The sequence below is a fragment of the Coloeus monedula genome (assembly GCF_965178545.1).
Source record: "Coloeus monedula genome assembly, chromosome: Z".
NCBI lineage: Eukaryota > Metazoa > Chordata > Aves > Passeriformes > Corvidae > Coloeus > Coloeus monedula.
In genome coordinates this window covers 73,583,598-73,600,925 of record NC_138822.1, presented here as the reverse complement: position 1 = coordinate 73,600,925, position 17,328 = coordinate 73,583,598, and the positions used below count along the sequence as shown (strand labels likewise).

The following is a 17,328-nucleotide window of genomic DNA, read 5'->3' as shown; positions in this document are numbered from 1 at the left end:
TATTATCCCTGGTAGTGGATCACAGGTCTTCTCCAATCCCTATTTATATAATCACCAGAAAATTTCCACAGGTTTCCTTATGCCTAAAGAAGCAGTAGGCACTGTAGAGGTGTTTAAATGTTTTTGTCCTTTACACCTTTTTGACTTCTGAAGTTGTAGATCCAGCTATCCAGCCCTCCACCTCTTTTTCACCTTTCTTTGTAGTTTTGTGTCTGCCTAATGAAGATGTTTACTGTGTGTTAAGAATATTTCTCTTCCTCTTTTCAATTCTGGGTATGGTACCTGGGCACATGTCAGAAAAACCTCCTGTGACAGTTTGTTTTGCTGACCATGTGGATCACAGCTGCTACCTCAGAGTTTAAGTTCTTTACAAGAATCATTCATACTGGAAATGTATTTAAACTGCATGTTCCTAACTTCTTTTATTAATATTATGGCCTTTCAGGATGCTTAGAATAGACTGCAACAAACTGTCACTTTTTTTAACAGTGGGAACAAACAGTTCTCACAAATTGTATAGTGTATATATATATATAAATTTGCTCCTTCTTCTAAAATAGAGAAGAGTGGCATACAAAACCTCTTTTTCTCAAGACCTTTTAAAGCACCAGAAATGGCATTTCTCTCTATGATTAGCTTAATGTACTCATTAATTTTGTTTCTTGATGTACACATCACAATAAGGAGAGTCAGATTTTAGGTCATTTGCTGGGTGTTACTTTTGTGATTTCCCAGTGAAAAAACAGATTTCTAGTTTTATTGCCTCCATTCTGCATGAAATTTCTCTTGCTTATTTGATTGTTTTCTTTTCAAAGTCCTAAAAGTATGGCGAATGTGTATTAAAAGAATCATTAAATTACAGGCCAAAAGTAGGAGATAAATGAGGTCTAGAAATAAAATTTTCAAAAATGTCAAAATGTCTGCTTATGGGATTTGCTCCTACAAAATACAAGAGTGACCATCTTCAGAAAAATTGGGGAAAAGCTGAGAACAATCTCAGTGCATTAAGAATGCTTATACAGTTCTGAAAGCAGTAATAATATCATTTGCAGGTAAATAAATTTTAAGACGATCATGTCAGCTACTGCATACGCATCTTAGGCATTCTGTTTCAGGTTTTTGATTATATATTTCCAGACTTGCTCCAAGTTAACATTTCTGCCAATGTCAGGTATAATGGACATTGTAGTAAGTTTGTGACTTCAGCAGTATTTTCTGGAGGTGTTTTGCCTATAAGACCATTCTGAATTCCACTTCCTAACTTTGCTCTTCTCTGTTTCAAAAATAGCATTGATGCTGCTGCACTTCACGGGTTGCATACTGACAAACTTCTGATAGTCAAAATTCAAAACTGACCATGTCTTACAAGAATCCTGGGTAGCCTTCAAATTATTTAAGAGCAGATCTGTTTTCCTTGTTCTCTTTCACGGCTGTTCATTTCAAGTCACAGTCTAGTTCCAAATTAACAAGATAAATATGGATAAAAAAAGAAAACATACAATTGATATTTTATCAGGTAAAAACTACTTTATATTTAGTTGTTTCTTTTTAAATTATAGCCATAAGAGCACTGAAGCAATTTAAAAGCAAGAATAATTCTTCTAGCAACAGAGAAGTTGGTGACAGAGGGAAAGAGAAGAAAGATTTGGAACATCAGAAAACAAAGAGGAATCACCAGTTTCCAAAAATATGGCTAATGAAATACTCCTGGTTAAAATATGATGATGAAAGAGGAATAATGTTTTGTGTACCATGTCGTAAACATAACGTGGATTTGGGGGAAAATATTAATAATTTTTGTTCTGGCACTGATGACTTCAAACTTGAACTTATAAATACACACCAGAGTAGTGAAGCTCATGCCTGGGCTACCTGCATGGAAGCTGCCAGTTCTGCTTCACCAGATACAGCTTCTGCTGAGCAGATGTTGAAGAGCATGAACTCCATAACATTGGGTAGAGTAGAAAATATTTTTAGAAGATACCATGCTATTGCTAAATCTGGCTGTCCCCATGCAGACCCTGATGGAATGTGCAAACCAGATAAACTTTAACATGACCTTTCTCAGACTTGTCCTTCTGAAAACTTCCCTACAAAGGCAGAACCGATCCTTTTTTCCAGTGCTGATTATTGATTGCACAGATTAGTCTTTCCATAACAAGTACTCTTACAGACAGGATATTACTAATACAGTTCACAGCTTGAACTACTTTTTATTTACCTGTAAGAATATTTGTGGGGTTGCAATAAGAATGCTGTATCTTGATTTTTAATCTAGGAGCTGAGAATGAGTATGGTTTAGAGAATATATATTTTCATAATCCTAAATATTCTGAATGCACGTTTCTACTTGATATTTCAAAAGGTGAAGCATACCAGCAGCATATATTTCTACCATCAAGGAATTAGCAATGATTTTTATCAAAAGATAGCTAAAATTAAATTGTTAAAGACCCTTATTAGTTCCTCCAACAGAAAATGAAGATGTACTACAGGTAATCTGGGAGAAATTAATATGAGGTCATTCACCTTTGAATCAACCTTCTTCTAAATCAAGACGCTCTCTACTTTCAATTTAAAACATAATGTAGTAACAGCAGAAGATACCCAGTACCCCACACCCTACTGTACTACAGCTCTGCTCTGTACTCTGCCATGCTATACCACACAAACATATAGATAGATAGATAGATAGATAGATAGATAGATAGATAGATGTACACATACAGTCTCTTTTTGGTGTTTTGCATAGATGTTCATGCTACTTCTGTGTATAAACAGTGTGTCAGAAATGGAGTAGGTTTTGAAGTAGTAGGTTTTGAAGGAATGCCTCATTAAAGGATATTAGTCCACTCCAGGAGAGTTAGTCTGTAGGGGTCAGAAAAAGAGATCAGTACTGTGTGTTATATAAAATATCTGAACTTGTGATTTCTCAGGCAAAAAAAAAAAAAAAAAAAGAAAAATGTTTGGATATAGTTTGCCTAATAAGCAACAGGATATATATTTCATGGGGTGCCTTATTAGATATGAGGCTTATTATATATTAGAATCGTTAATTCTAAGGGTTTTCTCTTGAATCACATATTACCAAGAGGGTTCTTTTCCCTCAGAGTTGTCAAATGGAGGTTTTTAACTATGTTGAGATTAGAAAAAGCTTGAAAATATGTCCCGAGGATGTCCAGCAGGTGAAAACAAAAAAAGAAAGAAAAACCAAAAAAATGGTGGGTTTGTATCTGTAACACTGAGGCCACTTCCATGATGGAGGGAGGGGGCATGTTTTCTCATCATCTTCTTTTCATCCATTAAACCAGCAGAATTCCTTCAACCTCACCTCTCAGGACATGCTTTCTAAGCCTGTGATGATTCTTGCTGCTTTGTTTTGGGTAGTCTTTAGTTTACATACATCCTTCTTGATCTAGAGATTCCAAAATCATACTATAGCAGAAGCCTTAATGTCTGGGGGAAAAAAAAAAAGCATTATTTCTGATGACTTCTCATGTACTTTCTGATGATATTGTAATCTGCCATAATCCTTAGAGACTTTTCTATAGAAATTTTACTTTTGCAGTAAGATTCCCATTGTGATATTTATTCAGTTCACTATTTCAGCCCAGTGGGGCACTTGACATTTATCTTTATTGGATACTGTCCTTTTATTCTAGATTTTATCTACAATTTTTAAAGTTCACTTTGGATTCTAATCCTGTTCTCCAATGTGCTTGAAGTCTGTTCCTGAATTGTTTTATCTGCAATGTAATAAATGCATCAATTTGAGCAGTCCGTTTCCAAAAAGCACTTTGGTCTGTTTCTGGTGAAACTTACTTACTGATCCTGACCGTCCCTCCAGTTTTTCAAAATCTTCATGAATACTGATTCTTTTTACAAGATGCTTGCTACTCCTTCTAATTAAAAATGTTTAATTTTCTCTTTAGTCTCCTACATTATTAAACTAAAACTTATTAGGTTTGGGTCCTTTTATTTTGTACTTACAAAAGGATTTTGTAAAGAGCATACCTGTTTTGGAATGAGTCTTGCTAAGTGGAAAAAAGCCAGTTCTGGGAATTGTTTTCCTTTTTCCTTCATAGAGGACTTTATTTTCTTTCACTGCTTGCAGAATACCATTTGCAGACACCAGTATTCTTTTCTGGTTATCATCTGTGTAGCTGCCCACTCTCAGCATCTCTCCATGATTATGAAGCACTGACAGCCCTTGAGCTGAAATGATGAGTCACCTCTTGTTTGGCATTATAATCAGATACTCAAAAACAGTTCTGTGCTCTGTACTATATACCTAACTCCATGAAATCTAGACAAAATATCTAAAAACACAGTGAGGAAAGTATTTCATGTCTTGTTTTCTTGTTCATGAGGGATTTCCTCCATTTCTCAGAGACTCCCTCATTCCTCCTATGTATGTCAGGAGGAATTAAGTCACAGTCCATCTGAAGGCTTTGAACTACTATAACTTTGGAATTGTCCCTCATCAGATGTTTCATGAGGAGGTAGTAAAGTAAAAGTAATTGCCCTACAGCACATCAGTAATTCTATAGTTAATATAAACAATTATATAGTTTATATAAATTGTGAATAGAGTTGAAATTGCAATCCTTTAATCCCATTTCAGACATTAGTTTTGATGCAAGTTCTTTAAATTCCATGTGTTGGGGGTTCTCCCCCCCCCCCCCCCGCCGGAGGAACCCCAACACCTCAGATACTTTTCATGTATGTTTCTGAAGTCATGTAGCCTCACAAAAAGGGATATGACAATATTAGTATCCTTTTAAAATTTTGTGCATAAAACCAAATTTTATTTCAGGAAGTCAGAAACTCCTAAGAAATACAGGAACTACATTTTTTATTGTCATAAAGGGAAATCATAGTAGAAGTTGAACAGTTTAATAAAACATAAGATAGTGTGACAGAAAGCTAAGTTAGATTGCCAGTGATCAAATGTGGAAAGGGAAATGTTTAGCAAAAAATGAAATAAAAATTATCATAGCTGGGATCTTCATGGTAAAGCACTAAAAAATCTGAGTCTGCAAAGAAGATGTAAAAATTTCCCCTATTGCTTTTTGTTGTTCATTGGCTCCTTCATGGACCGTAGCCTGTTTTCCCCATGAACCACTAAAATGTTACCTGGCTTATTGAACCTTATATGAAGTGTCCCAGTAATTTTGCTTCTGTGATGTAGGCTTCATTGTGCCATATGAAAATGATCTGATTCGTGAAGCTTGAAGTTTTATAAAAGAACCCAAATTTCTGATTACCTTAAAATTATTATATTAGCAATCCAGTGTGCGTCAGTAAACAGGACATGATTTATCACATGATTTTTAGAAGATGTTCTTTCTCAATGTAGATAACTCAAAAACTTTTCAAGATGTCACATCAGAACACTGTTACAGTTTGACGGTATTTTTTCCCCACCTTTTGCTTTCATGCTGAAATATGTGGGAGGATACTAAGGCTTCAAGTCCAGGTGTTTCTCCCTTCCTTCTTCCTCTTCCAACAGACTTTTAGCTTTCCAAATCTGTTTTTGTCCTCTTCTCTCCAAGCTTATATATGTGTAGGATTTCTCTGCTTTTTAAGATGCTGAGAGCATTAATCCTGGATTTGGAGGTAATCCTGATTGGAGGTAAACAGGTCTACAGAGACGCAGACCATTCATTCAGATTGGGAACTTGATTTTGAATAAATGATGTGATGAAATTAGTATTCAAACACATTCTTTATATTCCTACCACATATCATTTTCATAAACTTAAATTACTTCACTGTTTCATTTCAAACAAATTGTCTTAGCCATAGAATGTGTACAGCTATGCCTTTTCAAAAGAACAAGAAGTTTTACTAGAAAAAGGAAAAAAATAAGTAAGTCTTTCCAGTGATTGTGTTTGCTTTTAAAGGTAATCTGAAAACTCCTGTTTTGATGCAAGGGAATTGATCACAACCTGACCAAATCAGCTTTATCTCTAAAAATTTAAAGAACTTGAAACTTATTTTATATTTTTGTTGCTAATGTTTTTGTTTTGCAGTGAACTCTCATTGACCCAGCAAAGTGCATTTCTGAAAGAAAAGACTCATATCTGTCTGCTAAAATTTTTTATACATAATTTTAGTTTTTAATACTATACATGAAGTTTGAAGTTTCTGTTTGCTCATAAGCAAATCTATTCCTGCTTAAGAAACAAATAGGATTTGCTGCACTTATTTATTTTTTTCTTAGGATTTATTTAAAATAAAATTAATGGAGCTGTTTTTGACTCACACACATCGGTTCTGAGAAGCTTTTCAAACAGTTAAAGTTTGTTTCAGAGTTCAACAGTGCATGTTTTTCAGCCCATTCTCTAGCATGCACTTGCTTTAAAGAGTGAAGATAGATTTATGATTAATTAGAAAGAGCAGAGTGGAAGAAAAAGTTGGTAGGTATTCCATACACAGAACTCTGTGTGATTGGTGTCTGTGAAGAGCTCATTAATTGTCAGTGTAGACTGTGTGAGGTTGGATTAGTGGTCTTAATTCAGATCAGGACAAGTACGAGAAGAATTGCAGTGCAGAAAAATATTTGAAATTTTGCTATTAGATAGGTCACACATGATTAATTATAAATGAGGAGATTTTATGTTTGGTTTGGAAGATATTAGCATTATCAGTAGTGCATAATAGGAAAATAAACAACTTTTTCATATGAGCATTAAAATGAAAAAATAGATTTTTATTTTTTTAACAGAGGAAGTCTATTTAGAAGGCTAAACATATTTCTATATTGATTTTTTATTAGGTTTTATACCAAAGAAATTATTTATTGAAACTCTTAGTGGCTTGGTTAATTTGAATCTTGGAATAAATTGCTTTCCTGATGCATGGAAGAACTTAACACTTCCAGATGTAAGTTAACCCCTATATTCTCTTCAACTGGAGTATTGGTTTGTGTAGAAGATGCAGCATTGTCCTTATTATGATAAAATTAAGATTATAATATTATAGGACAGGATCAGTTTTTCTTTAAAATTCTTCTGTTTCCCTAGAGAAGGATTATGGAAGTCACTGTACCAGAAATTTTGTCAGGAGTGTATTTATTTACAATTTTCCAATTATATCAGTTCTTAAGACATCGTCCAAGGTTTTCAGATTTAGCAACACAAAAACTTAGAATTTAGTCTTTCCAGATCTTCCATACTGAGTCAATTTTTCTTTCAGATGTTGCTGGTAAGCCTATGGAGTGGAAATCTTTACTTGTTTCAGCCAGTTTTGATAACTATTTCTGACAGTAAACTGTGATTCACATTAAAATTTTAATTGGATTCCACATCATTTCACAGCATTATTCATATATTCTTCACACAGATGAACTGCATGAGTAAAACATTTTACAGTTAAAGTTTAAAGTTGTGTAGTTCCAGTGAGTTTAGCGAAAACTAGTCCCATCTGTCATCTTGACTATATAAAAACCTAATCTTAGTACAATAAATTAATTATACAAGGAAAGCTATCCATCAAATATTGTCTACTAATAGACCAAATGTGCATGTATCTCATGTTCTGTATTCTTTGAGAACTTTTAGTGCTCATAAATCCTATCTTTATTTTAATAATAGAATTTTCTTTCCTTAACCATTTTTGAATTAGACTTTGAAATTTATTGTGGAAGCACAAGCTTACTTACAAAAGGGAACTCACAAAGCATAAGCTAAGGTATATATTTATTTTGCACAAGATATTCTGAGCTGAACTCACCATTTCATCACTGTGTGACTTAATAGAATCTCAAACAAATTTTCAATAAATAATAATCAGTGCTGTTCTGGCCAATGTTAGGACAGATGTTATCCACAATGTCACCAAATTGTCTCACTCTGTGCTGCCCCTGGCCCTTCTTTTTGTGAACACATTGCTTCCTCTCAGACTGCAGTCTGGAGCAACCCAGACGCTTCCCTTGACAGAGAGATCTGGGTGTGGGGCAGAAGGCCGTGCAGACATGACACAGGGCAGTATTGACCTTGGCTGATTTGGTTCCCCCTCTCAGACACAGCCTCTGCATGTGTTCTCCTCTGCTGAATACATGCAACAACTTCATTGGTGCAAAGACATACACAGCAAGCTGCAAAGCAGCTTTTCTAGCATGGCTTTTTTCCAACTATAAATAATGCTGGAGCAGAGAAAAGCTGCTTGGTGGACACCTGTAAGAGTAACAGGGCCAGGGCACAGGACCAAGGATTTTGTGCTCATGCTGCTGAATTGTCAGTTCAGTTCTTGGTACTCACAAAACAGAGCATGGTTCAGGGGTTAGCCTGTTCTAAGGAATGATATCTCATAAGCAGTTTAGATATAGATGCCTGTTTAGGGTATTTATTTAGAGAATACCAACTGCACATGACAGTCGACACACAGTGGCCCATGCCCTATTTCATTTAGCTATACATGCCCTTTTTAGAAATATGAAATGGCACTGCAGAACCTTATCTATCCTATCCAGGAAAAGACCTAAGGATACATAGCATATTGAAAGAGTGTGTTTATGCACATGTATTTGACAATATTTATTATTTTGGTTTTATAGTTCCAAAATTTGGCACGTGAATTCACAGTGAACTCAGAACTTACTGACTGGCGCAGATTCTTGCTGGCAGCAGCACAGCCTTGGCCAGTGCCTTCTGTGACACAGCTCCTCAAAACACTGCATGGCTTCCAGTCTGTTGATGTCACCGGATCAGGCTTTGTTACAGAGGAGCACTACATGCAGGTTATAATCCTTTTATCTTTTCTAGCAAGTTTTTTTCTGGTGAATGATATGTTGTTTGGTTTATTCACTTTGAGAAACTCAGTCTGAATTTTAAATGCTTTGGGTTTGAGGGAGCTTTCTACTGAAAAGTGTTTTCAGGAAATCGATAGCCTAGTATGTATCTTGTCCACAGTTCCACAAGTCAGGCTAATTAAACTTACTTTTTACTTGATTTTCCTACTTTTCCCATAAATTAATCTCAAGTGAAAATCCCTTCTGTTTTAAAGAAACCATTCCATGTGCACTTTGATGACTATTAACTTACTTGACACTGAATAAGATCATTTGCTCCAAGCAAAAATAAGGATTTCAGTTTCATCTCATCAGCTGCATTTTAATTAAATAATTCTAGATTTTTTCCAATAATTAATTTTCTCAAGTTAAGATCATTCCTCAAACCTTGAATACATGGAAAATTATAAAATTCTTTGATCATTTCTCTGAAGACAACTTCTATTTGAATTGTCACATAGTTCTGCAAGATTTTTCAGGAAGGTAGTTTCGTAAAAGAGTATGTTTACATTTACATAACAAATGTAAATGAATACATTTTTGTTCTTTAAGCAAGATTCTGCTCATTTTCACTTACTTTTACTTTGCATTTTTAATCATACTTAGAATGACTGCTGGTTCTCTCTCGTAGGCCATAATAGCTGTAAGTATCATATATATGCACATATAATTGTCTATAGATGCACATCTGTCATGGGTTAGCAAGCATAGTCCCGGAAGTGATGTTCTTGCAAAGGGGTGCTTACATCTTCCTCTGTGATCTGACAGAACCTGTCAGCTGGCCAGTTTGAATATGGACAATTCTTTGAGCCACTTAAAGTTGTGACCGCCTCTGTGATCCACATTTAAGAATAGACAAACCCCACCCCGCACATCTCTCTCTCGTTTCTGGTGCTGGGACAGGTGGCTGCGGGCCCCATGCGGGGCCCAGCGGGCCCGGCCCAGGCCCTGCTCAGGCCAGGCTGGGCTGGGCCATGGCCATCCTGGAGCCGATGGGCCCTGTTCCACCCGCAGAACACCCCCACAGCCCTGCTGGGGGCAGCCGGAGCGGCTCGGCTTCACCCCCCCTCCAGTGAGGCCAAGATTCAGCTGAAGCTGCACCACTGTCCGGCAGAGGCCAGGTGACCAACAGCAATAAGCGAAATTCCAGCTGCAAGGCCCAGGTGGGATTAACCCTTTTATTGCTATGAAGAGCTGAAAACCTGAGGGAGAAGAAAGAGGAGATGCTTAAAGCTGAAATTCTGTTGTAAAGCTATGATATATCAGAGCATCCCGTTGTAATTTCATGAAGGCATGGGGAGTGGAGCGTTCAACTTGTACTTGTGAGCAAAAGCACCTGCGCTGAGATAGGCAGATGCTGACACAGCTTAATTTAATGAGAAGTTTGAACAGGGAGAGATAGAAGCGATGAGGACTTTTGCTCCAAATGGAAAAGAAGACCTCAGTTCCTAGAGATGCTCCCAGAGATAGTCCTGGAGATGAAGATGAGGAGGACCCTTTGCTCCCAGGGAAGGAGAAGGGCCTCTATTCTTAGAGGTGAAATGCTCCCAGAGATGGGTGAAGAGAACTTTTGTTTCTGAACGGCTCAACCTTAAAATTGTACCCCAGTAATTCAAGAGTGGACCCTCGAAAGCAGTTGTGGGAAAAGCTGCAAGTTGGGGTAAGGGACTCACATGCGAGCAGAGAACCAACCCGGGTGGCTGGCTGATTGTGATAATGTTTTCATAGCATGAACAAGAGAGACTCCTCTTCCTAAATGGACTGAACAAGGTTATTATGGAAGTGGTAAACAGACTGAACATCTTAAGGGTTGTTTTTTTTCACATTGTCAGTGGGAGAAGGGAGGAAGGTGGGGGGAGGAGAAGAGTTCTGAAGGTGTGGTATTATTTTTTTTTTTTCTTTTTCCCTCTTTTAGGTCTGTTAATAAATTTCTTTTTTATTCTTTCAAGTTTGGTGCCTCCTTTGCGTTTCTCCTAATTCTTATCTCACAGAAGGTAAATAGTAATGAGTATTTTGGACCAAACCACTGCATTAAATTGGTGTTTCTGCCTGGTTACAAACTGAACCCGCTACAACATATCTATGTGTGTGTTCTACACAGTCTTGCCAGTTTCTAGATTTGTTTGGTGATACTAAATATAATTTTCAAACTGTTTTGAATAAATTTCATAGAGCCTCTATTGTAATTTTTTTCCAATCACCTAGTGTTGGTTTTTAAAAAAAATAATAAAGGCTGTGTTCATCTTGAGGCTTGTCATTTTCAGAACTTCTTTGGTTCATCTAAAACTCTAGCTGCACCTGCCAATCCCTGCCCACCACAGACTTTCCAAGAAACAACTCTGCAAAGCCAGAAAACCCACAAAAAGTGCAGATCTTTGTGCATTTATTTTTCTATTAAGTTTTACTGAAGTGTGAGAGTTTGCAAATATACTAACCGTTACAAGACATACAGACCAGAAATGTTCTTTCTAGCACATGATCCTATTTCAAATATAATAATAACCAAGCAATTAATTTCATTGCTTCAGTATTACAAGATAGTAAACATGCAGTAAGCAACTAATTTGTTTCTAGATCTATACTCCCTGTTGGTTCTTCCCAACTTCCATGGGAGTGTTAATTCTGAATCTACAGTCTCACTTTAAGACTGAGAAGAACTTTAAAAGTTCATGAACACACATATGAACACAGCTGAAGCTCCTTTTTCAGAATAGAACTGTATAGGTAGGCACATAAGATATGTGCTCTAAGAGAATGTTTTGGCAATGTCCAGAGACTGTCCAAAGTGACTCAGTTCAACCATCTGCATTGCTCTGAAGAGTTTGGTCTGCAGCTGATTCATATTGCCTGTGTATCTGCTGTATGTGATGGCCTGCAGTTTGTGTTACTGATAGTATTGTGGTTTGGAACTCTTGCATATGCAGTTATGAGAAGAACAGGAACAGAAATTGTCACACTTAAGTTTAGCCCTCTAATTTCAAATTACTGGATTGATTAGGAAATCTGAATTGGTTTTATTGCAATCTTTGTTGTATTCTTTTTGAGCAATTTATGGCAATTGTTTTGAGGTCCTACTACCATTACAAGAACAATGACAAGGAATGTTCACTGAGAATAGCAGGAATAACCTTCCACTGGGAATTTGAGCTGCTTCAGCTGTCCTCTCTCTCTGCACCTATACTTGCATAGAAACTCCATATCATAATCAGCTTCTTTGGTAGCATAGACTTAGAACTACGTAGTCAATTTTCACTTTTTTCAAAATTATATATTCACTTGTATCCTACTTGATTTTCAGTAATTTCTCAAGTATCCATTATGATGTATAAACAGCAGCTTAATTATTCTCATGTCATTGTATATTAATAACAAATTCAATTTGATTAAGTCCAAAAATTAGGCTCTCTGTTGAAGAGTGAGAGTATAAAGACCACCTTGTTTCAATGTGTGAAAATAAACAAACTTCTTTTTATTTATTTTTTTTTGAAATCAGGCTGGCTTATGGTTTAATGGAAATGAAGATCTAAGCATAACAGAAAGTTGCAAGGAACCTGTGCCTTTAGATAGGCTGAAATACCTCAAAAAGGTAACTGAAAACATAGGTGTTTTGAAAAGATAACTATTCAAACATGAGAGGTCTCATTTCAGAGGTTTTTGGGTCTCTGTTTTTCAGTAAGTGCTGCATTTTTTTGATTTTTTTTTTCAGGTTAAGTGGTGCTTCAGGATAATGTAGGAAGGAATCCAAGAATCATCCTTGAGTATTCTAAATCATAGTCTGCTCAGAAAGACTTAATTATTCCTCTTTTTATTTGAATGACATTAATTTTGCTGCAAAACAACCAGCTTTGTTAAGAATGGGAGGCAAATGATCACTGCATCTGAGCTCATAGAATTTTCCATGAAAGAGGGGGCTAATAATAATCCGAACACAAAAAATGCTTTCAACATATTTGTCATGATACAAGGCTGTATTGATTTCTCCCTTTTCTGTGAAATTCAATTTCTGTTTCCTTGAATTACTTAACACATATTTATGAATTATCACAGCCTTGATTTGCAGAGCCTCAACATATTTTTAAGTATAGTTGGCTCTTATTAGCAGTAATTACTGTATTTCATCCTTTTCCCTACAGTCCTTGATTTGCATTTTGCTTAATTCCACTTATAGAAATTAATTTGTGTATTTTTGCCCTTTATAGCTTTTCTTCAGTTTATTTGCGGATACCAGAAAAGACCCTGCTCTGCTGAACTATACTGAGATGCTGCTTTATTTTGCCTCCCACTCTGATCCAGTTGAAGGTGTATACAGAGCATTTAGCATTGCTACTGGAACATATATTCACAGAAAAAAAGAAGCTTCCCTTCCATGTGCGGTAAAATATTACAGAAAAATACTAGAGAATAGTAGTAGTGCTGTCAAATTATAAATGAACTAAGTTTCTCTATATTTGCTTATACTGAGTATCTCTAGTCCTTACAAGTAGTCTCACTGAATTCATGGGAACATTGCATTGGTAATAATACTCAGAAGGACTCTTTCAAAAGTCTGGAAATTTGCTTGCCAAATAATAATGAAAGTTTAAGATACTTACTGGTGACTACTTCTTGTACTTACAAATGGAAGTAATTCTTTTGCTTAATCTTAGGCCAGCTGTCATTCCCTGTAGTGTGACTTACAGTAATATTATCTCAAGATACAAAACCTGATATTATTGGTGGTCTTACTTTATTTTCCACTGTGTTACCCACTAATTGGGATACTCAGACACATCTTTGTTGTGTTATTTCCAAGTATTTAGGTTTATCCATAAACCAGAAGGATTAATAATAGTTTTATACAAAATAATTTTTAAATTATTTTTTCAAACATGATGAATGTATTGTCACATCAAATTAAACTTGTCTTTTGAACATTATGAGTATTTCTGGAGTCTGTTGTTATTGTTACAGTCTTAAAACTGCAATTAGTCCAATGCATGCATCAATTACTTAGTATTGAAGTAAAAGTCATTTTTTGAGACTTATATTATTTACCTGTACACACCTTGTAAAGAGGTTGCTGCTCCAGATTATAAAATGATTCATTGCCCTGTCTCAACCACAGTGACTAGCACTTGCCTAGAACTTAAAGTACGGTTCGGATCTCTAGAAACAGTACAGAAAAGGCATTATTTTACTACACAGGATAATCATATACATCTGCAAAATAGCATTTTATCATTTCAAATGACAGAAGTTATTATACTTCCCTGTCTTTTATTTGGCACAACAGAGTTTTTGTACACTGAAGAGACTGAATAAGACAAATTCCTTTCCACATTTTCTAGGAAGGAGAGCACAGAATGCTCCCAATTAGATGTTGTGGACCAGTGCCTAATTTCCCATATTTCAGTGGAAAGTTCTAACTTTCATCTCACTGGATATAAAGCTACACCTGTTCTCCTTTTTTTCATTTTCTGTTTGGTTTAATCTGTTTTGTTGGAAGTTTTGTAATATATAAGTAATAGCACTGTCATTATCATCTGTGTGTCAACAACTTCTTAAGGCTGTGAGTCTCTAATGATGGGGAGCATTTGCCTTCAGCCAGAATTAACTGCATCTCTGAGAAGAAAGGGATGTCCCATCTAACCTGAGAATTTCCTCATGCCTTCTTTCTCACTGGAGGCGTTGGCTCTGTCAATCTGTGCTATGTCTGATACATGTCTCACAGTGTATTAAACAGATAGATTGGGTGCCTAATTCACCTTGGAGTGTCCCCTTGGAAACCGAGGAATATCCAAGAAGTAGATGTTAAATTAATCTTGCTTATGTGGATTCTCTTTGACTTTATAGTTGTCTAAGCTGGTGCTCAGAATGACAGGACTGATAGAACATAATTTTAATATTTTCTTTTTTCTTCTGCCTTGTGTTCCTTGCCTATGCACCTAAACAATAATGTTGAATACAGACAAAAGACAAGAAAAGAAATCCCATTCCACTGAATGTGAAACTGAATTGAATGAAGTGAATGAGTTTCTCTATAGGCTTTAGTAGAGCCAGCATTTCATTAAGGGGGCAAAAACTAAACTGTGCATTGATATCATGTCATGTTTGAGCCAAGCTCCGTCAAATACACAGAGTCCTGAAGGCATCCAAAGTGGTTTTCAGGATCAAATTAAGAACCCAAACCATTGTTTCTCTGTGGCTGTTTACATGTGATCTAAATATTCTCACTCCAGGTACTGGAAATTTAGTAAATGTTGTCAGTGGAACATTCATCTGTGAAATATAAAGAGCTATCCAGCTCATCTCTAGGAAGTTTTACGTCCTAGGTAGCTGGCTCATACGTAGGCACTTAACAGAACTGCACCTAATTTGTCTCTTCTCTTTTTTTTTGTTCTGTGCTTATAATTGTAACCACTTCTCATTGGTATCTGTCTACAGAAATACATCTGAAGCCTTCATGTTGTTAAGGGAAGCTCAGACACACATTCTTGAGACTTCTTTTACTCACTTCGTTCTAAGTCTAAACAATGTTGTTATCACTTGTGTAGGTCTCACAGTTCAGTGTAAACAATGCTGTGAGAGACAGAACAACTTCAGTGCTGACTACTGTGTATTAAAAAGACTGTATGAATGACTCTGGTCCTCCTGTGCTCAAAATAAAATACATTAAGGCCCAAGGCACATAGTACAGGTGTGACTGAACCTCAGCAGTCTCTCCCTCCTAATGGGGAAAGAAATGGTTTGTTCAATTAAATGCAATTTCCTGTTGTTACTGGCTAGTCTACACGGTGGCATAACCTAGTCAAAGCATTGCTCACCTTTGTGAGGTCCTTTCTCATCTTTGTGCTCACAAATCTCTACAGCAGGTTTTTTGTTTAGTTTTTGGTTTTTGTCTCTTTGAGCTCTAATATCACCACAAAACTACCTAATTGCTTGCTTAACGTAAACTTAATTTTTCTGCATAAACTAGAAAATATATGTTTCTGTGGAGAGATGGTTAACTGTTGGCCAAAGCACAGTTCTTGCAGTGACTCCTTAATTTGGATTAGAAAATTCATACTGTTTTTTTCATGAGAACATCCAGAATTACCCAGTTTGCTCCTTAAATAAACACAAAGTTTTTGGTATTGTAGTTTTAACTACTAAATATTTTTATGTTTTGTTGCTCTGAGAAATACTAGTTTTTCTGTGCAATGTTGGCCACATTTCCTGGAAAAAGCTGTTTATTAAATTTCTGGTAATGCCACTATTATGGATATTTCTGGACTCTCAGGATCTATTCCTCTATCCTACAGTGTAATAGATAATTTTGTGTGAGTTGATGATTTTTGTTTTGTAAGAACTGAAGTCTGGAAGTGTAATCCACTGGTTCTCCTGAGTGTTTAACCTAAACAGATCATCTACTGACAGACTGTTTATTCCCAAGCATGATACCTGTGCTTAATTTTTTAGGATTCTTCAAGCCCCAACATACTGTCAAATGACAAGACTTTAATAGAAGATGAAAAAGAAGTCTTGAATTACACAGGTGAAGAAATTGTTTCAGTGACATCTCTACTCAAAATGTTTCATACTGGAGGAAGTAAAGATGAAAATAATCATAGATTTAGCCCTCTGGAGAAGGCAGACAGCTATGATAAGGTAGGAAGAGTGAGTCAAGAAAGGTTTTGTAGCTTGCATCATATGTTAAAAAATATTTTGTAGTATTTGCTTTTCCACAATTCTTTTAAACAATAAATTGACCACGTATTATTTTTACTTAAAGCATTTCATCAGGATGTACCAAGAATTAGGTGCTGAAGATCTGACACCCATTGCAGTTGAACTCCTTTTGAAGCACCCTTTCATGGAAGATTTGATCAACACATGCCAAGAATACAAACTTCCTGTAAGTATTGCTTTCTGGGACCAAAGACTTTGTAAGCACACATGCTTAAATTTGCATTATCCCAGAAATGTACATGTAATTAATACAGGTACTGCCAATTTGCCATATAGATCAGCTATACAGCCCAGCAGCTGTAGGGTAGATCAGATGTTTTGTGTCCCATGAAAATTCCATCCATCAAAGACTGTGCTGCATTCTGACCTGTTCTTTGTACGAGTCTTGCTGGCCTGGAGCTGCCTACAGGTTTTCCATTTGCTTTGTCCAATGAGGATTTGCCTTTCTCCCCATCCATAGAAAGGAGTCTGGTTGAATTATCCTCCCAACAGGATCGTATTGCAGGACACTGTAGGATATGCGGTAGATCCTGTTCCATCCTAGGCCAACCAGGCAGCAGAAAAGGGCATGCAGAGGTAGTACAGGTCCAAGTATTCTTCCCTGTCATTCTCTAGAGCTTCCCTGCTGCCCGCACTTATCTTTAAACATGCTTTAAAACAGTTGCACAAAAGGCAAATTTGGGCCAGAGAATCACCCTATTTAAGATAACAAGCTATGGCAAAAGTATTCAATATACATGGTGTAAGAAACTAGCATGAGAAGATGAGAGGATTCTTGCATGTGCATGTCCCACATCAGATATAAAGTCTTCACAGATTTTAGATGA

General features: G+C 36.3%; 1 protein-coding gene across 1 annotated transcript in view; it reads left to right on the top strand.

Moving 5' to 3' along the window:
* SPEF2 (sperm flagellar 2) overlaps nt 1-17,045 on the top strand; it is a gene marked incomplete at both ends in the record, with an annotated part of 73,029 nt that extends 55,984 nt beyond the window's left edge. Inside the window, 7 exon segments of the mRNA XM_082301700.1 lie at nt 1,560-2,031; nt 5,556-5,619; nt 8,561-8,743; nt 12,994-13,167; nt 16,232-16,420; nt 16,545-16,667; nt 16,962-17,045. Coding sequence (XP_082157826.1) covers nt 1,560-2,031; nt 5,556-5,619; nt 8,561-8,743; nt 12,994-13,167; nt 16,232-16,420; nt 16,545-16,667; nt 16,962-17,045 — 1,289 coding nt within the window.
* Nucleotides 17,046-17,328: the final 283 nt, after the last annotated feature.